The 23,283-nt window shown below is 43.8% G+C and overlaps 1 protein-coding gene across 4 annotated transcripts in view; it reads right to left on the bottom strand.

Moving 5' to 3' along the window:
* The window catches only part of LOC106660157 (sodium channel protein 60E), an 80,905-nt gene that overhangs the window by 4,567 nt on the left and 53,055 nt on the right, over positions 1-23,283 (bottom strand). For 3 of the 4 annotated variants that reach the window (XM_023461038.1, XM_023461039.1, XM_014383017.2), the window contains exons 4-20: positions 22,513-22,733; positions 15,592-15,772; positions 14,789-14,866; positions 12,785-12,926; positions 12,482-12,616; positions 11,000-11,214; positions 7,755-8,571; positions 6,202-7,604; positions 5,726-6,041; positions 3,594-3,710; positions 3,352-3,510; positions 2,974-3,270; positions 2,599-2,753; positions 2,041-2,527; positions 1,645-1,964; positions 1,185-1,544; positions 580-969 (exon numbers count right to left, since the gene is read on the bottom strand). In XM_023461038.1, coding sequence (XP_023316806.1) covers positions 580-969; positions 1,185-1,544; positions 1,645-1,964; positions 2,041-2,527; positions 2,599-2,753; positions 2,974-3,270; positions 3,352-3,510; positions 3,594-3,710; positions 5,726-6,041; positions 6,202-7,604; positions 7,755-8,571; positions 11,000-11,214; positions 12,482-12,616; positions 12,785-12,926; positions 14,789-14,866; positions 15,592-15,772; positions 22,513-22,733 — 5,793 coding nt within the window. Of the gene's footprint in view, positions 1-331; positions 368-579; positions 970-1,184; positions 1,545-1,644; positions 1,965-2,040; positions 2,528-2,598; positions 2,754-2,973; positions 3,271-3,351; positions 3,511-3,593; positions 3,711-5,725; positions 6,042-6,201; positions 7,605-7,754; positions 8,572-10,999; positions 11,215-12,481; positions 12,617-12,784; positions 12,927-14,788; positions 14,867-15,591; positions 15,773-22,512; positions 22,734-23,283 lie in introns of all 4 variants that reach the window. The other variant, XM_023461040.1, reaches the window with a different exon arrangement.

The raw sequence follows: 23,283 nt of genomic DNA, 5'->3' as shown, positions 1-23,283 counted from the left end.
ACTATACCTCATACAAAACGAGACAACAAAGCTCTTTGTTGAAGTTTTTGATCATATCTTTAAATTATCATATAACTATTATTGATTCAAAAAAGGATTTTTAACAAGCTGCTTGATCTATGTGTGATTCAATATTAAAAAATGTTAAACTATGCCTAATTTAAAAGTTGAAAAAATTATTAAAACTATTGGACCATTCGTTTAAGAGTAATCCAAACTTGTTAGGTATTTTCAATTGAAAAAATTCAGCGATTTTCCATGCCATATAAGGAGTACTACTTGATAAAGCCAAAAATATATATTTTAACTCCTTGTTGTTAATAGTATTTACCTATATATACATTAAATTGACTGGCTTCTCTGAGGTCTGTTCGGAAAAATAAAAAAGAAAGACCATGACGTCAGAATCGCTCTCTCAATGCGAGATAAAAAATATTCGATTAAAGCTTTTTCGTAGCAGTACCAAAAACATACGTAATACGCCACATTTCATTGTGAAAAAAGACCCGGTCGAATCATTAGTCAATGGCAAAAAAAGCTCATCGCGATCGATCGTTACGTAGTGGCTCGATGATTTACCTCGTGTTCTGGGCTTGTAGCTCGGCGACAGCTGCAGCGACAGCGGCAGGATCGGCCGTCGGCGAGGCACGCGAGACGGTGAGGGCGGGGGGCTGCAGGTCCTCGTGGGTACCGGTGGCGCCGGAGAGCATCAGCAGCGGGAAATTTTGGAAGAACATGGCCGACGCTTGGCCAAGATCGCTGGCGTCGCTGGCGTCACTGGCCCGTGAGGACTTGCGACTGCTGGCCCTACTGCCACGATGCACGTGCAGCAGAGCCGACAGCTTGCCGCCCCAGCCGTGAGGGCCGGCGCCGCCCGCGCCCCTACCGTCGCTGCCCATCCCGCCGGGACTCGACGTCTGCGTCTGCGAATCCACTTCCTGCGCGATCCGCTCTCGTTCTCGCTTGTTCCTGGAGGTTAAACACATTCGCGTTAGTTTTCAACTGCCATAATATCAAGATTATGGTGTCCCAAACCGCGCTTCGACTTATACAATTATTTTGATTTTGCCACTTGCAGATTTAGACATTTAAGTAATCGCCATCTAGCGGTAGATGCTCAAAATGGCATTGCCGTATTCTACCAGGGATAAGGGGCAGCGATATAAATAAATCGATCGACTCACTCGGTAAAATCGCGGAAAGCTCGCTGGATGAGTCTGGCTGCCTTGTCTTGGCGCTTCCAGATTCTCGTGGAAGATACGATTTCGAGCTCCTTGCGCGTCGGGAACTGCTTCTTGAACTTGATATCCATCTGTTCCTGGAGCTTCTTGAAATCGTCCGACTCCTCGACGTGACCGAGCACGTGCTTGACGAGAGCGTGCAGTATATCAAGGCAGTGGATCTTGTTACCCTTCGCAATAGGAAGATTAAAGCTCACCAACGCCACGACATTGGGCTTTGATATTCCTAATGGTGGGTCAAGACTCGCAATGAAGTCGCTCAGCTGCGAGAAGCGTATGAACTGCGTTGCGTGCGGATCATACCTGTAATAATTAAACGTGCGGACATGCCACACACATTGACAAATATCATGGCAAGACTGCAGAGGACGGCGCATCGATCATCTGTAATTATTGTACTCACTTGGACCATCTGATGTAGAACATCTCCAAGTCGTCCTCGACGATGCCTATCTCCTCCTCTTGATGCGCCTGATTGAAGTTCTCCAATATGATGGCTATGTACATATTGATGACGATCATGTAATTGATGATGATGAACGACGTAAAGTAGGTGATGGCCAGCAGCGGATAGCCGCAGTCGCCGTTGAGCTTGCGGCTGGTCGGCGTCGGGTCGCAGTTGGGCGGCTGCACCATCAGCGACTCGAGCACGTCGTTCCAGCCGGCCGACGTCATCAGTCGAAACAGCAGCTGCATGCTCCGGCCGAACGTTTCGAAATTCACCTACATTGTCGATTGAATTTGAAATTATACGATGCATTACGTATACGAAGAATTTGAATTGGCGTCGATAACTCACCATATCGTCGAGCGCACCCTGTTTCCTCACGTGGCCAAAGACCGACATGCCGATGATGGCGTAGATGAACGTGATCAGTGCCAGTAGCGCGCCGATGTTGAACAGGGCCGGCAAACTGACGACGAGCGCGAAAAGCAGCTTCCTTATGCCCTTGGCGGCCTTGATCAATCGCAGTATGCGGCCGATCCTGAAGACGCGCACCACGCGCAGCAGCGTCGGCGAGACGGGAAAGTCGATCATGATGTCCTCCATGAGTATGCCGAGTATCGAGGCCAACACGAGGAGAAAATCGAACAGGTTCCAGGGCACCGTGAAGTAGTGATGGCGCAGGCCGATTATCTTGACTATGGCCTCGAGGCCGAAGACCGTCGTGAAGAAGGCGTTCGACACCTCGAGGACGAAAAAAATCGGATGCGGCTGATTGTAGTGCTCGATGCCCATGGTCAGCATGTTGAGAAATATCAGCACGAAGATGGCTATCTCGAACCTGTATATGCGAGGAGGATCGATGCTATAGGCTTTATAGAAACTTGACGCAATCGATGCAATGAGGCTTACCTTCTCGAGTTGGACAGATCGTAGAACATGGCGAGAATCTGATTCATCGGTCGTTTTATCACCTTTTGCGGCTTTTTCCTACCCAACTTTTTCATGGCAGTGTAGTAGTGCTTCTGGCTCTCGGTCAGAAACATTTCTAGCACTCCACCCTCGTACTGCAAAGGAAAAGAGAAAAGAAGTTAAATCGCGTAGTTGAGGCAAAGAGGAATTAAGCCGTACAACATTGCGAATTATGTAGGATATCTTGTAAACACATAGTGTATACTGGCCGCGAGCGGGATTATCGGTTAATTGGCTTTCGATTTAAAGGCTACATGCTGCGACTAGTACACACATAAACCGCTACGTACATAAAATCTCGATATGGGTAATTACTTTTTTCTTAAGCATATTGAAATTATCGATGATAACTCCGATGAAGAGATTCAGCGTGAAGAAGGAGCCGCAGACGATGAATATGACGAAGTAGAGATAGGCGTAGAGATTGGCCTCGCGCTGGGGCTGCAGATCGACGCCCCGGGCGTCCACGGCGTCCTCCATCACCTCCATCCAGCCCTCGAAGGTCGCCACTTGGAACAGCGCCAAGTAGGCCAGGCCCACGTGATCGAACGTGATCTTGCTGTTCTCCCACGTGTAGTTCTGCCTGAAGCAATCGTCCTTCGTGTCGACCACCTGTGTGCATATAAGTGTGAGCGCGAAATAATTATGCGTTCAAAGGGGAATTTTTTTCTCATTGCCCAAGAGGACACTCACGGATACGTTGAGAAGGAGGCCGTTTTCGTCGAGGCATTTAAAAAACTTGCCACCAAAAAATTGCACACCCATGATGGAGAATATCAGCCAGAATACCAGACAGACCAGCAATACATTGAAGATACTGGGTATGGCATACATCAAGGCGTTCACGACGATCTGCACAAGTAGTACAAATAAACAATAACATTTTCGTACAAATAATCGTACAATGTTACGGGCAATTGATAATGGTAACTCACTCTCATGCCTTGCCACCTCGATATGGCTCTCAGAGGCCTCAACGCCCTGAGGGTCCTCAGCGAGCGCAGCACCTTGAGATTTTCGTTCTCTTCGATCAGCAGACTAAATATGGATACCTGCGAAAAGCAGTCGACATTTGGTGCAAAAAGTTTTTTCGGGCCAAACGCAGCGGCGTACTCTAAAATTCAGTCAACGAGGCTCTACGCGTATATAATGTTTATCATGCCATTATATATTCAAAAAGTAAATTTACGAGGTGAAATGTATGTATTTGTATAATAATAATAAAACTACCATTACGATTTATATAGTATATAAATATTGTTGAATAAAATCGAGTGCGAAAAATCATTCCTTGTTTTAAAGCTCAGAATATAATAAATGCAGTTCGTAAATTATGCTGTATATTTTATATTTGCGCTCGGTACGTAATAATATTTACAAGAAATAAGAAAAATTACAATAATTTAGCATTGATCATGTATAATTATAATCATGAGGTAAATTTTTAATTTTCGCATGTCGATGCATTTTAAATTCACTGCGGGGGGCAACTCTCCTGATCCTTTACATATTGCGAAATATGCAGAATCTGGCATTATATATACAAAGCGATATACCATTTATGAATTTTCATTCGATTCGATATGTTGCTGTAGTACGTGGAGCTAATTTTTTATTCCAGTGCAATATATGTTGGGTGCGGACAAATCTAAATTTCATAGGCAATTCTGTTGTGCTGCTCGTTTTGTTTGCTCGTTTGCTTCTAATGGTGATTTGTGAATTCATAAATGGTACAGCTGTGCTTATATCGTTACGTTAATTGTCAACAAAGCAGTTTTTATCATGTAAGTACAATATAATGGAATAATGAAGTATATTATATTTTCTACTCTTTATAATAATCACGAAATTGATACTGGAATGTAGTAATGTGCAAACTACAACTGCAAAATTGTTAAAAACTACTCAAATCTCATATGGTAATACTCATGTACCGTGTGTCGAATCGGAATCAAAAAACATACGCATTCGTGCGTCATACACACGCGATTGTTCATTTCGTGATGTTTACATAGAGTAAGAAATCTTATTGCGACAACCCCACAATTCGATCGTTGACCTTTTTGTTTTCTCTCAAAGCATCGCCACTTTTTTGTTGTCGTTGTTATCTCTCACCACACACGCACCGCGCGCAGCACAAAAAGTACCAACTGTCGAACGGTTGTCGTCAACAGGATTTCTCACCCTAAGCTTTTTCCTCGCGCGCGTTACATGGTATTACGCGTATTTTTATCTGTTGCTGTTATTATGTTACCTTTACAAAGCATCATGTATGTAATATAATATTATTGGAAAAAGAAGCTGTTTACTGTAATGTATATAGATTGAAGCGAGATATATTTTGTATATAAGCAATCAAAAGCAAGCTTGTATATTTTTATTAAAATTTTCGTAAAAAACCGTTGTTACGTTATTTACAAAAAAATTTACAAAAATTCATCAGAAGAAATATTGTACAAAAGCTTTGTATTATATAAAATGCATGTGTGGTAAAAAATTCAAAATGAAATAAAAAAAAAAGAAAACAACCTACTGAGTGAACTTTTTGGCTAATTTTTATTTTTTCTTCCTTTCACAACATACCTGACGTTTGAGATGGGCATGTATACGGTTTAATACGCACACACACAAAATAGTAATGCATATAATAATATAGATACAAATTTGATACGAGGATATACAGGCTACGGCGGATATATCAATGCGTTATACGAGTAGTGCTGCTTTGAGGATAAAATTTTCAAATTTAAATTTGTTCCACATATTTTATATATAGAGTCGCGTGATTTAAATAATTTTAAAAAGCCATAAATAATGTACAGGTAGGCGGCGCGTGATGCATGTTCAGCGATTAATCGTGTATATATTAAAATGCGCTGAAATTTTATTTATATACGCTCATGCTGTACACATCGACGCGTGTTATAGACATCAATTACGGCGTCAACTGTGGCTTTGCTCAACAAAAATATTCATTTATACCCTCGCCCCACTTAATATTAAAAATAGATATGATAATTAATCAATCGTGAGGATGATGAATCTCGGTATGCGTGGGGGTACTTACGAAAACAATGATAAAGTCGAGGATGGTCCAGAAACTAGTAAAGTATTTACAATAGCCGAGGGCCAGCCACTTGAGCAGCATCTCGGCGCAGAACAACATGCAGAATCCGAGATTGGTCCAGTAGAGGATGTTCTTGAGAAAGGGATTGTCGTCGAGATAGATGTCCTCGAAGCACAGGGTTATCGACGAGGCGAATATCAGCACGAGTATGATCCACTCGAAGGCGGGCGTGTCGACCACACCCAGCACCGACGTCCTGACCTGCGTCCACTTCTGGCCGAGATCGGTTTCCAGGCATCTGTTCATGCACTCGCATCTATCCAAGCAAAATGACCATCATCGTCGTATAAAGGTGTAGTAATGGAGGCACGTAGTAAATATAACGTTATATTCTCGAGCGCCGGTCGGACAGGCGGAGAGAGGAAATAAACTTTCTATGACACAAACTCTATATAATAATATATATAGGTACGTACCTCTCGTAGCAATGCTGAGGGAAGCAGTCCTGCGGTACTTTGGGCGGTTTGTGACGGCCGAAGCCCGGAAATGATTCGAGACCGTCGACGTAATGGCCCTGGCTGTCCTTGCGGCCGCCAACGGTCAGCTCGTCGACGTAACTAACGAGCGTGTGCCACGGCCGCTGCTTCTTGGCCGGAGATTTGGCCGCGTGCTGCTGCTGCTGCTGCTGAACTTCGCTCTCGGCGGCGAGCAGCTCGTTGTTGTTGGCCGAAGCCGCGGCCTCCTCGGCTTTGCTGCTGGCGTCCTTGAACACGCTCATTTCGATGGTCTCGGCTTTACCAACGACGACCGTTGTCTGCTGCTGTTGCTGTTGCTCCTTGGCCTCGTCCTCGAGTCTCAGCTGTTCCTTCTCGCGGTCGCCGCTCGTCATCGTCACGCTCGCCGTCGTGGTGTCCTCGTAGATCGGCGCCGGCTGACGATAGATCGGCTCGTAGCTCGGACGATCCTTCGGCAGGCTCAGCACCGTCTCCTGTATCGCGTACTTGTCTTTCTCGGACTTGTCGATGACCTCGCGCACGATCTGCTCGAGCTTGTTGTTTTTCTCGTTCTCCGAGTCCTCCTTCTTGTACTTCTTTTTGCGCACGATCGAGCGGATGCGGTCGAACGAGCGGGCGAGCTTCGACTCCTCGCCGACCTCCTCCTTCTTCTGCTTCAGCTCCTCGGAATTGAAACTGTTGAGCAACAAGGCCAAGAAGAGGTTGAGCACCATGAAATTGCCCATCACTAGTGCCGGCAGGAATATGGCGAAACACGTGCCGGGACCCTCGTCGCGCTCGGCCCTCATGCAGTCCCAGAGTGGCTCGATCCACTCGCCGCACAGGATGCGAAATATCATCATGAACGAGTGAAAGAAGTCGTTGAAGTTCCAGCGTGGCACCGGGTCGGGCTCGAACTTGTCCAGGGTGTAGTCCTTGCTGAAGAGCTGCATGCCTATCACGGCGAATATGTAGATGACGATGACGAGGACGAAGGTCAGATTACCGAGGGCACCGATGCTCGAGATGATGATGCTCAGCAGGACCTTCATCGTGGTCCAGGACTGGGCCAGCTTGAGGACTCGCAGCAGACGCAGTCCTCGGATGACCGAGAGACCGTCGACCAGCTCGAAAGCCAGATCGATGAGCGACGCCGAGACGATGATGAGATCGAAGTTGTTCCAGCCGTTGTTGAAGAAGTCCTTGCTGAGGGCCAGCAGTTTGAGGCAGCACTCGAACGTGAAGACGGATGTGAAGACTTTGTTGCCGATGTTGAGGGCCGAGCGTATGGACTCGCTCATGCCGTGATGCTCCATGGCCAGGAAGCCCGTGTTGAGGACGATGCACAGCGTTATCGTGAGCTCGAACAGCGGATCCCTGACGACCTGCGGACAAAATTCGGCAAAATTCGATATAGTCATCGGTGAGACCTGTTGATTCGAGCGACTCGAATCATCGCATATCATCGCATACATGTATGCGTATGCCATGCACTCTAGCTAACGTCAATATTTGGAGGGGGGAATAGGATTTACCTTGTACAAACAGTTTTGAAAGCGCAGCCACCTCTCGTAATCGACGCAGCACTGTATGCACTTGTCGCAGTTCCTGTCCGGCAGATCCAGTACGACCATGTGCGACAGATACTCCGGCGGCAGCTCGTACAGGTGCTGCTTCTTGCTCTTCATCCCGTTGTACTTGAGCACGCGTATCTCGCGATTCGACGTCCTCACCGAGACGGTGACGGGCAACGGGGCTGGGAGCTCCTGCGGACGCTGCTGCAGCATCTGGTGATCGCCGTGGTGATGGTGCAGCTGATGATGATGTTGCGCCGCGGCCGTGGCGGCGGTGGCGGCCTGATGTTTGCCGCCGCGTTTGCTGTCGAGATGATGTCGCTCCTGGAGCCGGTGCTCGCGTTGCTGGCTGGGATCGCGACGCTCGTGCTCCTCCGCGGAGGTGACGTCGTCGCCGTCGTGATCGTCCACCACGCCGGAGTCGTCCATCGACGACTGCTGATTGCTGTTGTTGCTGGCTTGGCGCGATTGAAGCATGTTACGGGGCGCTAGTCGATGTTGCACGACGTTTTCCCTGGCCACTGCCGGGGCTGCCGCTGGTGCTGCTGCCTGTCGCGGTTGCTGCTGTTGAGGCTGTTGCTGTTGCTGTTCTGGTTGTTGCTGTTGTTGCTGTTGCTGCTGTTGTCGACGCTGACGAGATCGTTGACTCGCGGCCTCGGCTTCCGCTTCGGCCGCGATGTGCTGCTGGTGTTGCTGCTGAAGGACCGATTGGAGCGGCAGATGAGACGGCCGGACGCTCGAGTGTCGAGGACTCGGGCTTGGACTTGGCGTTACAGACCTGTAACACAATGGCGTAATGAAATTCTTTAATTAATGTACGTAAATTATCGAGCGTTAAATTCCGCATAGCTATCCCGGCATCGTGTCGGAATTTCATTGAAATTGAGCTTGCGACTCGAGAGAGCTGTGCGAGATTCAAATGAAGTAGTGCTTCACGATACGAGACGATATCGATATTTCCTCATTATCGATTATCGTATCGAATAAAAATGATCTAAATGGTGTTGGTATTGATAACGTCAATATTTAATTATAAAAATATCGTATCGATATCGACGATATCGAGACGATAATCGATCTTCATCGATGGAATTTCGATATTTTACACATGTTCCGATAAAAGTAAATTTTATTGACAAAATTTAATTAATTATAAAAATTAAATGAAAAAAAAGCTCGAAAGTTAAAATGTAATGCAGTGTGAGTCGAGGCCGCTGATACATCCTCGGCGCTCATTACTGAAATTTGACATAAATCGAAAAGTATCTATCCCAATTGATTTGAAAATTTTAAATCAAAACAAATTCTTTATTAAGACTGCGCTTTTTGAGAATAAAATAAAAAATAATATCTAAGAAATGTGAGTAAATCTGAAATATTAAGTTAGCTATCCCTGGACATCCATCAGAAATGAAACTTCAAACAAATCACAATGTCCTTATCAAAAGTAAATAAATCCAAAAAATGAGAAACAAATTAAAAGAATATAAAAAAGTTAAAGTTCAAACAAGTCATGTAATTTAAAAAATCAAAATTTCAAAATCGAGAAAAGTTTAAGATAATTCCAAAGTGAAAATTCAACCGAAGAAAAGGACTCTGAAGTTTCACTTTTGGTGGTGCTAATTCATATAAGACAATGCATTCTAGAGAATCTAACCACCAGAATGAAACTTCAGAGTCCTTTTCTTTGGTTGAATTTTTTGACATCAGCTTCCCATGCCACTCTGTTGCTTTGCGAGCATGATCATTTGCGCGAGAAAAATTGCGCTATTAACGATTTTTGCGCGCACTCGCATGGAGTAACTTACACTGGGTTAACATCGATTCTGTCCGTTCCAACAGAGTGGCAAAACGTGTTTAAGTATAGGGAATTCCGTCGTTCCATCAGACAAAATCGATGTAAACCCGTTGTACCTCCATTTATCGATCGATATCGATATTTTCGATATTATCGACGTCTAATTATTGACGATACGATAATATCGTCAAAAAAATTTGTTTGCCTATTGTATTGATTTCGATATCATCAACGGATATATATTGTATCGATTATTGTATCGTTTTCGATACGATATCGATACGATATCAATACGATATCGATATTTGTATTGAGAATCGTGAAGCACCATGTGCGACTGAAATTAATCATGCAAATCAGACGCGCGCGCGATTCTTGCAGTTATCTCTCAACGCAAAACTGCTCGACAAAACATCTCACCCAGTGCATATTTGGTGACGTTATAATTATCATCTTGGTAATCGCACGTGCAGCGCAATTCGTGAATTAAATTAAGACCTTATAAGTACGCCAGACGCGTATAATACATGTGCGTGTCGCGCGTTGATCATGTATGCGCAGATGAAATTAAATCAAAAACTAACGAGGCGAACACAGCGAGTACATCAATCGATGATCATTTCTCACGTGTTAGCGCGTATATTTACTCGCGTGCATGTGTGTGTACAGACGCCCGCGGGCTTGATTACGAGCTGCGTACCGCGCGCGAGACTTGATTGCAAAAAGTTTTGGAAAAATAAGTGGTGCGGGTCGAGCTGCGGTCGTACACGCAATCGGAGGGTCGAGTAATGATAGTTGCGTATTATTGTTGAAAAAACAAACTGTAAATTCAATGCAGATTTGATGTAAAAATTAAAATTGTTGAAGTGATCGGTACCCAATTTTGTTCAAAATATTTTTTAATGAAATCTTCGTTTAAAATTAATGTATCAGTACTGATGTTTTTTTACATTGAGGGGCAATTGTGAACGTAAAGATTATTTTTAAGGCAAAAATGAGCAAAAAATATTTCATTCTATACCCAAATTTGAACATTTTGATTAAAATTGTTCGATAAGTTCAAGAAAATTCAATCATAATTAGAGCCAGCATCGACCGCTAGATGGCGAGGAACATATTATCTATAAATCTGCAAGTGATTTTGATATTGTTGTGTTATAAATTTAATCGTTATAACTAGAAGACAATACATTGAATGTGATTAGATGGTCGATAGAAACTGAGGTTTATTGCTAGTATTTCGAAAAAACTGCGTGGACGTATAAAATAATACCAAAACAACCAATAATTGAAACAAACCAATTTAAAAGATGTTTCTTTAATAATTTCTGGCATGGAAAATTGAAAATGATTACATGGACACAATTGTAAAAGAGAAATGTTTTTTCCAATATTTTCAACACTTTACCTGCTGCGATTGTCGTTATTTTTTTCGTGTCCGACCGTGCTCCTGCCCCGTTTTCTCCGTCTCGTGCGTTTGCGCGAGTAGCTGCTCAGCAGCACCCCTTTGCGCGCGTCGATCTTCTTCTGCTTTTCCTTCGTCAGCGTCTTGATGTTGATCTTGCTCGGATCGAAGCTGAACGTCGAGTCCTCGCGATGATCCGTCAGATCCTTTCGTCTTTCCTGCAACGATCGTATGTGTATACAATACCATCCACTTTTCACTGGCCCATACATACAAAGGCACACTATATTTTGCCGAATATGGTGTTACTCGTGATTTGTGACTTCATATTTTAGCGAAGCAGTGGCTCGTGATTTCGATCCATATAATGTCGAACCCTCCCCCGCGCCTATATAATACAGAATCGAGGTAGGTATATATCACTCGTGTGACGATCGTTACTCCGAACGAATTTTATGACGTTACACACATACACGTACGAGATTCGATGTATTTTAATACCCACGATCTGGATGATCTCTTTGTGCAAAGCTGCGAGGCTGAACTGCTTAAAAATACCATACGTAAATCGCGAAGCGCGTTACAATATTTGTGTATATATATTATAAATTAATGATCGTTTTGAATTCATTTCTCGTGCGGGCATTAAAATATACGCATTGATCTTGTGCGCACGCCAGTATAACACGGATTGATGATTAATCAATTGCCATAGTTTTGTACATCAGCTTTTTTATTACGTTCAGAAATGGCTTCGTTAGCGCTAATCAATCTTCATTCGATCCAAGAGTATATTATAGAGAGCTCGAGTGCGGATGTATATAGTAGCATAGGAACCACCTGCTTTACACATCGTTCTATAACATTTTTATCAAAAGAACATCAAAATCGCATTAAGCACCTCCTTTTTCTTTTCTTCGTCCGCGGCAGCGTTTTGTATTATACACGCCTAGCCCTCCCCCTGACTTATGCACGTAGAATAATCCGTCAAAGTCAAAGGGCAATATAAACTCACCGCCGCTACATGTATATAAAAGGTAAAAGAGTCAAAAGATTCAGCGAGTCTGATTGTCTTTTGTGATATATAAAATCGTATTATATATAAAACCGAAGGAACAAAGTCAGACTGGACGCGCGTATACATTCAGTTCGAAGTCTGGCAGTAGCAGTTGCCTCGAGCTATATACGCGTAAACATAAATTCCCCTGCACGACGAAGCGCGCTGCACGATCAGACCGATCGCGCGAGTCGATAAATGCTCGTACACTTTGTACGTTCGCTCGTTATTCTCGTAGCAACTTGTACGTCTGTTCGACGAGCGTATAACAGAGGAAAGAGAGAGAGAGAGAGAAAGAATCAATTTTGAGCCTCTTTTTTCAGATCTCTCTTCGTTGTCGCTCTGATGCTCGGTATGCGTTTTGTGTAAATGAGAACGCGTACAGTGTGCGAGAGTCAAAAGGTGCGAAAGGCGCAGCAATTTGTTACCTCATTTGTGATTTCAGCCTCCTCCTCGTAACTCAGCGCCACGACGGCGAGCATTAGGTTAATGAGGTAGAACGAGCCAAAGAAAACGACGACTGTGAAAAATGTCACGCTTATGGGACCGCACGCCGACAGCACCTATTTCCAAAAGAGAGAAAAGAAAACAAGAGAGTTGAGAATTAAATAGGATTATTAAACGGGGGCTATCATAATTAATTACCCTTCTGCGAATGCACGCGCGCAGCTTGGCGCGGCGGCGCAGGAGGGCTAGGTTTTGTGAATGGAAATTTTAATTAATCATTTTACCTTGTTATAAACGTCCTCCCAATAGTCGAGGGTAATAAGCTGAAAAGTGGTCAGCATGGACCACAAAAAATTGTCGAAATTAGTGTATCCGTGATTCGGATTCGGTCCGACGCACAGACACGTGTAGCTCTCGTTGCAATGTCTGCGAAAAAAAATGGCTAGATTAAAGCGAGCATGTCTCGTATTATACCTTTTTATTTGTTTATTTTTTGTCATTTTTTTTTAACGTGAGTTCAAACGGGCCTGCAGATGTAGAGGATTTAAGCGTATGTAGTATATACCGTTACTGGGTACGAAGGCATGTTTCGCGGTGCGGTCGGGCTTTAAACCGATAATTGATTTTTATACCTCTACCGTGTACGTCTCAATTTTTTTTTTTTTTTTTTTGATTTTTTTTTCAACCCATCTACATAAGCTCGTTTTGTGTGCATGTGCTGTGCGTGATACCGAAAACGCACGCGTATAATTAATGTTCAAAGATAAAAATTGGATCAGAAGTAGCTTAACCTTGTTCCGAGGCTTGGCTCTCACGCACCACTACCACTACTACTATAACGCAGCTGCTCTACTCCTAGCGATACAGCCGAGCTCTCAACTACCATGTTTTTTTATTTCGCCACTATTATAGCACCAGTAAAAGGGTAATTAAATAAAAGCTTAACTTCATCAAGCGCGGCATTCAACGTTTGACCTGAATTTGTCATACACACAGCAGCGGCACCAGCAGCAGAGACGGGCGCGCGCTCGAGAGCTCTGCATCGAGCTCCAAGCCACGCAAGCCTAAGGCTAATGAAATTTTATATTTTAATTAAGTTTGATCGATACGCAATTTATATAAACATAAAAAGAGAGCAATAATTTATGCGCGTGAAAAAACGAATTAACGGTTTTCTTCCTTTTTTTTTTTATTTTATTACTCTTTTAGTATCAAAGTTCTCGGATCTTCGCGTAACTCGAGCGCGACATTTATCAAGTATCAAGCCGACAGAGCTGCTTGGAGGGAGGAAGGCTGTAGCCGTACGCGAAAAGATCTATCGTGGCCGACCGAGCGTCGAGTGTAACTACTGCCGGCGCGCGCGAAGTCAAGTGTAACCGTAATAAGTTCCTACTTCTTTCCTCGATTCTCTCTTTTCTCTTCCTATGCTCTTCCATCTTGTTCGGCACAGCCACGCGCTTACAGTAAAATCCATTGATTCTACAGATTGTGCGCGGGGTGAATGATAAATCTCGCGCGCCTCGCTGCATTATTTTCGCGTCATTAGACTCGCTGCGACTATATTATATATAATCCAAGCTCGCGCGCGATTGAGTAAAAATTCATTTCTAATGATGTGCGCAGCGCAGTCTAGACTACTGTACGTGCTTTCGAAAGAAACATTGATTAAAATTTCGCCTCGCGTCGGGCGTGCAGTCGCAGCCCAACGCCGCGTTATACGAGCACTTTGCAATGCAAACGCGATTGCCTGCATATATACTCCTAAGGGTGCAATTCAATTAAAAAACTCGGAGCGAGCAGCGACGCAAGTCGCCGTGGTACGTAGTAGTGGTAGTGGTTGTAGCAGTATCAGTAATAGGGTGATACGGTGCGGTGAAAAAAAAGCCACGTGATATAAGCTCGGACGCAACTTTATCCATTAAACAAAAAAAAATTTGCAGATAAATTTCAATTTCACGAATGTAGCCCATGAAAAAAATAACGATAAATCATTCGAGTGTACGGTATGTGGCCGAGGCCTTTATAGCCAATCGATTCTCTTAGCTACTCCATAGATCATCGAGCTTTATACGTACATACACCCACACATGCGCCTGGTGTGGATGGTCGCCGTTGTAGACATATATGTAACGCTGCACAGCACATACACAGAGAGAAGTACACCCATTCTATCCTCAACACGAGAACATGACTTTTTGATGTACGCGAGCGAGGGAGGGTAGGGGGTGGTGTGCGAGACACTCGTTACATTAGCGAATTCGTGCTGTGTAATGTATATATGTACGAACCTGGCGCCGGTGACGTTTCCGCAGATTATGGGCTCCTCGTCTTCGTTGAATGCCCAATTGGACGAGTTCCAAGTCCACCTGTCGGTAGGCAGCAGCAGCAGCGGCGCAGCAACAAACGTATCCAATTACGAAAAGCACGAATAAAAAAAGTATTTTTATTTTTTGCCCACCCACCCAGCATGCTGAGCTTATATGTACGACGCACGCGTGCAAAGAGCGCAGATTGCTTTTCGTTCTTTTTCTCTCTCTCTCTCTCGGCTCGTGTATTATTAGGCACCGGCGTGGCTCGCCCCTTTTTTTTATAAGATCCACATTTCGATGTAAATTTCATCTCGAGTTACGCGCCGTACGTATATACGTATATAAAAGCGCGAGCGGCAAACGTACGTTCTTGACTTTCTTTCTTTTTTTATGTAAAGGATAATATAATTTTACAACTACTCGCGAATCGTGCGCTCATGACTCCGTAACGCCGCACGCGCGCGGCGCGCCTGGAAATAAAAAGAAGTTCGTATATACTTCGAACTTTGCTTCGGCGCTGTTGAAAGTGATGAAAAAAATGTGCAGCAGCACACAATATATATTCCGGTGTGTCATTCCGCGCTCGTCTATTTTGGACCAAAGTACAGCGAAGAAATTTACGGTTAAAATGTTATTAATGCGCCGCGACAGCCCAGATCGTCGAACAACTTTATTTTCGGAATATAGACCGCCGATAATTCCATTCAATTTCTTTTTCTCGAAACGAGAAAACTATTGAATAATTCGAAGTCCAAAAATACACAAGTATAGATAGTACTCACTCTCTCCAATCGATGTCGGTGGCGTTGGGCTCGATCTGCTTGACGCACTTGTTCCTCAGCTCGCCCATGTAGACCTGCAGGGCGAACAGGGCGAACACCATGAGGCAGAATATCGTCAGAGTCATTACCTCGGCGAGCTGCTTGAAGCTGTGCAGCAGCGCGTTGATGATGGTCTTTAACCCTGCGCAGCAACAACGACAAAAAAACTAAATTATCGACGTTTCGATTAGGGCGCGATTCTAAACATATATACGCGCACGGATTCGAAGAAAAAAATAAAAATCACGCTCTGGTGCTTTATTACGAGCATAGGGGATGCGTGTGTATGTGTGTGTATGTGTAGGTATACACGTCGCCCGTAATAACAGGCATGGTTTTCAGCAGCAGCGGTGCACGAGCGGAGCGCGTGGACACAGCAATTAGGGGAGCTCGAGCGCGCGCGCGCCAAGAGTTGCTGTTGGTCGAGCAAATTGACGAAAATTACTCGCGCGCCTAAAACCGTCGAGCGAGCTGCAAACTTCCTCAGGAATTCTCCGCGTTTGCGTGAATACTTCGAGATGCTTTATTTTTATTACAATCGTCGAGTAACTTTGGAAAAAATTTGTGCTCGAGTTTTATACGATGATTACGTGATTGAAATGTTTAATTTCTCGTCATCACGCTTTAAAATTATTGAACCCAGCTGTAAATCACATCCAAAGCCACTGGATCTCTCGTTGCGATGATTTTTAATTAGCTGGTTGACAAGGCATAATTTTTCAACTTTTATCATAAAAACGCACAATGTTCGCAGTTATGTTTACCCTATAAACTCAGTGCGGGAGCTTTTCGAGAGATTACAGCAGCAGCTTCTTCTTCTCGCGCCCCCGCACACGAACGCTGCTGTAATTTGTATACTTGAACATCCCATTGTCAACTTTACTTATAAAATCCCTGGATAAGAATGAAAAAGAAAGGCATGAAAAAAAAGATGAAGAAGAGGTAAAGAAAGAAAAGGCGCCTGCCTTTGAATGAATGCCATTGACCTATACTGCGGCATACCCTCACCCTCTCTCTCTCTCTACGACTATGTCGCGCATTCGCGTCGTTCTCTCTCGTTCGCGCAGAAAAGCGCCTTAATTCTACTTTATTTTTCGGGCACACACAACACAGCTGGTGCGCGTCGTTAGGCAGCCTATTCATTCGCCACCCCAACCCCCGCTTTCTCCTTATATTTCCACCACCCTCGCTTCATCTCTGCGGCCATTATATTCCAACGACGGTATAGGCTGCATATAACGTCATCATAGCGTTTCATACACGTATACGAATATCTGCGGTCCATAAAACCGTGTACACACGTGTTTACGATTATAAGTGGCGAATAAAGTTTTTTCCCCGCAACCCTCAATTATAACATTATCGAAAATCGAGTATCTTCATTCTCTCTGCGCCTCTCTTATAAAAAAGTAATCTTTGCGAAGCGTGCTGGGAGCGGCGCATCGCGCTGAACCTCGACGAGATGTGCAGCGTAGTTGCGCGCGTCGAAGCATCCGCCAAGCCGCACGTCAGCTATGCGGTACTTTCGAGCTCTCTCGAGTACTTGCTGGCCCGCATACATATAGAGCCTAGCAGCAGCAGCAGCAGCAGCAGCATCCACTTCTCGTTTACATATACTTTGGCAAACTTTGCCTCTTCTCTCGCTCGCTCTCTCACGGACTATCGATCCGAAAAAGCTCTCTTGGTACACAATATGCGCGCCGCGGGAGACAAGAGCTGTGCTGCCGTCCAAAAGTCAAGCACTGCCTGTGTGCACACTATAGAACACACACGTACACACTTTAAGAATGCACGATTGAGTCATTAACTTGGTCCAGCCGCGCGCGTGGAGTACCTTCGTGTGCAGCTTCTTCCCGAAGAGCTTAACGATTTATGAGATTCTGGCCCGTCTTTCGCTATGTGTAGAGTGAAAAATCACAGTTCGCTAGTCGCGTCTAATAATTAAGGTTTTGAGATATCCTCGTATTCCACGCTGCAGCTTACGAGATTCTCGAGGCATGTGATGTCTACTGCTGCTCGTGCACACGCTGCAGTGATCAAGGCTCTCGTCAAGAGCTTTTGAAAGCTCTCCTTCGCGTATATTATAATATGATATATGCAAACAATAACTCGCTCTCCCGCGTTGTATTATATCCCGGGAAAATGAATTTGACGCTAAGTTCGTATTATTCCCTGGATTAAAATTGTTATTATTACGCGCGAGCATTCGTATATGTGCGCATACACATACTATGTATAGAGAAACACAAGCGTAAATACACATCCGTTGTATCAAAGACCATATCCGAAAGTTAACCGCACGTACGTGTGCGCGTGCACACGTGGTAGGGGCGCTTGCTCACTTGTGTGTGCTCGGCGCAGTATATAGATATATATAAATACAGCGCGCACACACTCTGGAGCAATGGTTTAATAATTTATTTACGAGCTGTACACGTTACCTTTTACCAGCTGGAAAGACTCCCTGGCGCGCGCGCACACATACACACATACACGCACGCACATAGCCTAAGGCCAATGTTCCGTTGCATCTGTGCCGTGTTGCGCTATACTAGCTAGTATTAAAAATTTTACGAGCGCAAGAAAGTATAGAAAGGAAGAGCGAGAGACGAAAGCTTCGAGCTTGCGAAATATATATGCTGCCGTGTACGGTATGCGCAGGGGGCAATTCGGTTTGATTATCGCATTTTGCCACGCTTGCGTACACATACAAGAGTCATCGTCGAGAGCGAGTAAAGAGAGATAGCTGCGAGAAAGATGAGCAAAAGAACATAGCCCCGTTTTTATTATTATCATCGTAATTGAAATTACGTGGACATCTGAACTGATTGATCCGATTATTATTATTACTTGAATTTGTGCGCGTGTGCACGGACTCTTGAGAGCCATCGCACATTGCAGCAGTGTGTCAAAGGTTATAGCAATTGAGCGCATGTCAAATTTAATTTATTTTATGCGAGCGCGTGTGCCGATGCTACTACTGCTACTGCTGCTGCTGCTGCAGAATAGCAAAAGAGCCTCGTTACCTTATTAACTGCGAGATTCATCGTTTATAAATTTATAAACCCTGATGCCAGCGTTGCAGTGCTATTATACTGCCGATGCTGCATAAAATTAATGTTTACGATGGTGAGCGCGCGCGCGACCGACCGCAGGAATATTTGCAAGAGCAGCAGCAGCAGCATCAGCGCAGCGCGTGCATCGAGGTTTAATTTTTTTCCACTCTTTTCTTTTACGGGGAAATAGCCTCGCGACGAGGGCGCAAAGCCACTGCACACGCGCGAGTTGATGGCTTGTCTAAGCATTTATACACATGATACGCCGTGCAGCTGACGAGGGACTTACAATCTAATTTCGTAGGGATTATACTTTGGGATTTGCAAGAATATATCGGTTAGAAAGTTTCTAACCGGCTAAATGAAAATGTCTCTACGGCACTGCACGCGCATCGCCGCGACCACTGTGTTGCCTTCCACTAGACTATCGTCTTATTTTCTCTCTCTCTCGCTCTCTCATTCGAATCAAGCTTTAATGCTGCTTGAGCGAAAAGAGAGAGAGAGAGAGGTAGCAAAAGAAAGAAAAAGGCAGAGAGTACAAGCGTTGAAAAGAAGGAGATTGCACTCTTAAGAAATTGAATTTGCCTGGGAAACAAGACCCGCTTTGATGTGAATAATGCAACAGTTGCATCAGTAGTTAGATGGTAGTTAGCAGAGCTGAATAGTGGTAATAATAGTTGTTGTTGTTGAAGCTGTTGCTACTTTCTTATAGTTCCGTTGTTATCATTAATTGTGCTATATTAGCACGTTGAACTGTTTTCTCTTCGAGCATGATTAATTTTTACATCTACCTTTTTAAGACTAATGATACAGCTGCATAGGAGAACTGAAGAAAATGCATACGCGATGCTTTGAATCCTTTTTCTTTTTAATTAATAGTTCATTTTCATCGTTTTTTCAAAAGCTTGGTGTAATCAAAAATCCACGCTCATAAGATGAAGAAAAGAAGGATTCTGTAGACTCTTTCACGTTATATATAAGTTGTACTTTATTAAAAGGCTAATGAGTTTTTTGCCAAAATCGTTTGATTCAAAATGATGCAAGCTTTCGTAAACATTGGTGCTTTAGCTGCTTCTACTGCATAGCACTGCTGCAAGCTCACGTAGTACCGTCGATTTTTATTCCAGCCAAACGACGGCGAACAAAAAAATGAGGGCCAAGGGAAACAAATTAAAAGCAAAAGGTGGAAGTTATTCAGAAAGCTAATTTTCCTACCTCAAAAGTAGAAAAAGACTTTGGAATTAGCACAAAGAAAGAGAGAGAGAGAGAGAGAGAGAGAGAGAGAAAGAGAAAGAGAGCTTTCGTCGAGGTGGATTATACTTTACGCAATGTACGTATATATTGTATAGCGAGTGTATATGTATAAGCGAGCGGCTCGTGTGAACGAGATGTCGCGCGACATCAGCGGACTTTATGAGAAAAGTTTCGTCCTGTGGCGTATGCCTGATGAAAAATGTACTCCGAGCGTACTGCAAAAATATACGCATTATGTGCATCTACTTCTGACGGCACTTGTGTGTGTGTCTGTTACAATATGCAGAGAGCTGGACCGAAAGAAAAAAATTCTTATGCTACATTTAAAAAAATACGAATAAATATGAACAAATTTAAGCTCGGCCGAGTTAAAAAAATTTTCGAATTAATAAAGCAATTTAATCGCAAGAAACAGCTTGTATAAAGTTAAGGTACCAGTGCGATTTCCTTTTACAAGTTCGATAAAAACGTTTTTCACTCTCCCCCGGCGCGCGCGTGTGTGCTGTGTTGGCTGGCCTGCACACACACGCCGAATTAGCCTTTAACTTATTATACCTTTCGTCGGACTCTCCCTCTCTCCTCTCTTTCGAAGCTTTAATTCCTATTTAGCTTGTCGAGCGCCGCTTTAATACATCTAATTTCGGGAGCGTGGATTTTTTTTGCACCATTACGCGACGGGCTAATTGGCAATGGGGAAAGAACCAAAAATATCACCCGATCGCGCCCAGGAGCCAAACTACATACATAGGTATATATCGATTATGATATATATCGAGCAGGTAATTTTAATAAAGTTTTTTTTGCTCTCTCTCTCTCTCTCTTTCGCACACTGACATTCAACGTGGCGCTGGTGCAAAAATAGGAGTATAATTAAAGCGAATAAAAATGCAAAACGATGAGCGAGGTGCATAATTTAACGCTTCTATACTATAGGTGCATATAAATACACTTGTCTGCATAACAAAGCCTCGGCGCGCGAATACTTTTCCAATTTATGTGTATGCGAATAGCCGTGCACGTGTCTCTCTAGCTTTTCTCCCTCTCGCTCTTTTATATGCGATCGACGACTGACTGCCTTTGGAGCGCTGGGACGAGAGAGAGAGACAAAAAGGAAGGTGAAAAAAGCGTCGATCCCGTGACCTTTGGAGAGCTTTTTTTACGCTCAGCTGCGTTTATCTTCCACCTTCTTTTTCTTTTCTACTTCTCCTCCTTCTTTCTTCTTCTTTTTTATTATTTTGCTTTATAGAGCTCTCTACTTGCTACTACTTAAGTACTGTTCGCTCAACTATATTAGAATGTTTGGATAAGGATCTATTTTTCTTTCACATAATACCCGAAGCTTAGATACTGTTTTTTCTAGCGTATTATGCAAGCGAGACGTCGGTCAAGAAAAGGATATAAATAGTAATTAAAACGATATTTTTTCGTCCTTGTTGATTCTTGCATCTCGCCAACAGCAGCACCAGTGGCTGAAGTATCCAATGATTTTAGATCCGATCCGTGCATTCGGGCGCAAATAAAACCGACTGGCGAGTGGTTCAATAGACTTTTTGAACTTCGTGACTGGGAGGTATTTATGCCGGCTGCGCGAGCACAGAGCGTTTTGTTGTTCTGCCGTGAAAAACAACTGGCTCGGCACACGATAAATAACATTTTCTGTTTTGGCTCGCCTCACCCTCCTTTCTCTCTCTCTCTCTCTCTCGCTAGATTTTTTTCCATTGTTTTGTTATTTCAGGGGGCCGGCAGTAGCACACAATGCTCTACCCTCGAGCTGCTTGGCAGGTGAGTATATTGTAGGTTCGATGTCGCGCGCGGTATAGTACGCTAGCCACACGAGACTCGATTATGTTTTCACTGGCAAGTGATAATAAACGCGCCGAGAATTCATTGATACAAAAAGCTCGCCTGATCGCTCGACTCTATTGATTTAAGCTCTCTGCGACTAACCCAGTGGCCTATGTGTCTATGCGCGCACGTACGTGCCGCACCAGCTACTCCGCTGCGAACGTTTGATACTCGAGTGTGGTTTTAATGTCGCCTAGCTACTGCACCTCGCTCGCGCTACTCCGAAGGGAGAGATAAAGGAAGCGGATAATGCGATTGCGCCGCTGCCTTTATGGTTTTGAATCTTTTATCTCTCCAATGCGCGCGCGCCCGTATACACATAATTTGCTGACAACATATATATACTGCATGGATGCTGCTGCTCTCTATATACGTTGTATAACTGCAAACCTAATTTCTAGTCCTTGCTTGCGCGCGCGATCGAGCCACATGGCTGCTCCCGCGCGCGCGCAAGCTCGAGAGCTTAATTCATTTTGTGGTCGCTCGGGGGATATATGCCCGCGCGCCTCAGCATTTAGGTTTGATTTTGCATTATTTACCCCGCGTCGCATATGTGTGTGTGTGCAGTTCGCGGGATGCGGGCCAGTGTGGTTAGTCGCACCGGGCTCGCTTCGGCGCTACATTCAATTGTATACGGGATCGATACGCATCGTATCGGGCAGCGACGCAAAATATTTATTACGATGTATAATAATAATTGGATATATGTTTTAAAAATTCTATTTACCTGGCAATATTGAAACAGTCTTAAGGGCTCTCAGTACCCTGAACGTCCTGAGACCAGCGAGATTACCGACCTCCATGCCGATGGTCGCGTAACCGCTTGTTATCACAACGAAGTCCAGCCAATTCCATGGATTTCTTAAATACGTATATTTGTTAAGTATGAATCCTTTCGCTATGGACTTTATCACCATTTCTGCCGTGTAGATGGCTAGGAAGATATATCTGTGGACAAAAAAGCAAGAAACGCAGCGTTAAACGTGTCGTTCCGGGATATAAACTGCCGTTCAATCACTTTTGCCATACCTAAGTGAAAAATAAGTAAATTTCAAAACATCATAACTCAGTCAATAAAAGTCGTATCAAGATTTTGAAACTGCCATTTAAAAGGTCTTTTCAAGTCCTTTTTAACAATATAAATTAGTATTAGGACTAGTCATTTATTCACTTATTGTCGTTAACAATTAAAAAGTCGGAAAAAAAGTTGTTCTGGTCGTTGCTATTTCTGCTGTCAGTTTAGTAAGAAGACTTGTATAAACATTCTAAGCCCATTAATTTGTAGGTTTTGTCAAGACCATTAAATCCGTATAACGCAGGTGTATTTTTTCTCTCATAAATCACTCGTACAAACTTATTTTCAATCTCATAAATGATGTTTAAGACCGTCGATCACCTTTTTCAGGGGACTAAACTATCTGTCTCTATTTTCGAAATTCATGCTTATTGCTGTTATTTAACAAATTACGTATCGTAGAACGATTGTAGTAAAAATGTG

This window comes from Trichogramma pretiosum, unplaced genomic scaffold, assembly GCF_000599845.2.
Source record: "Trichogramma pretiosum strain Unisexual culture from Peru unplaced genomic scaffold, Tpre_2.0 scaffold18, whole genome shotgun sequence".
Taxonomy (NCBI): Eukaryota; Metazoa; Arthropoda; class Insecta; order Hymenoptera; family Trichogrammatidae; genus Trichogramma; species Trichogramma pretiosum.
This window is presented reverse-complemented; position numbering and strand designations above follow the sequence as displayed.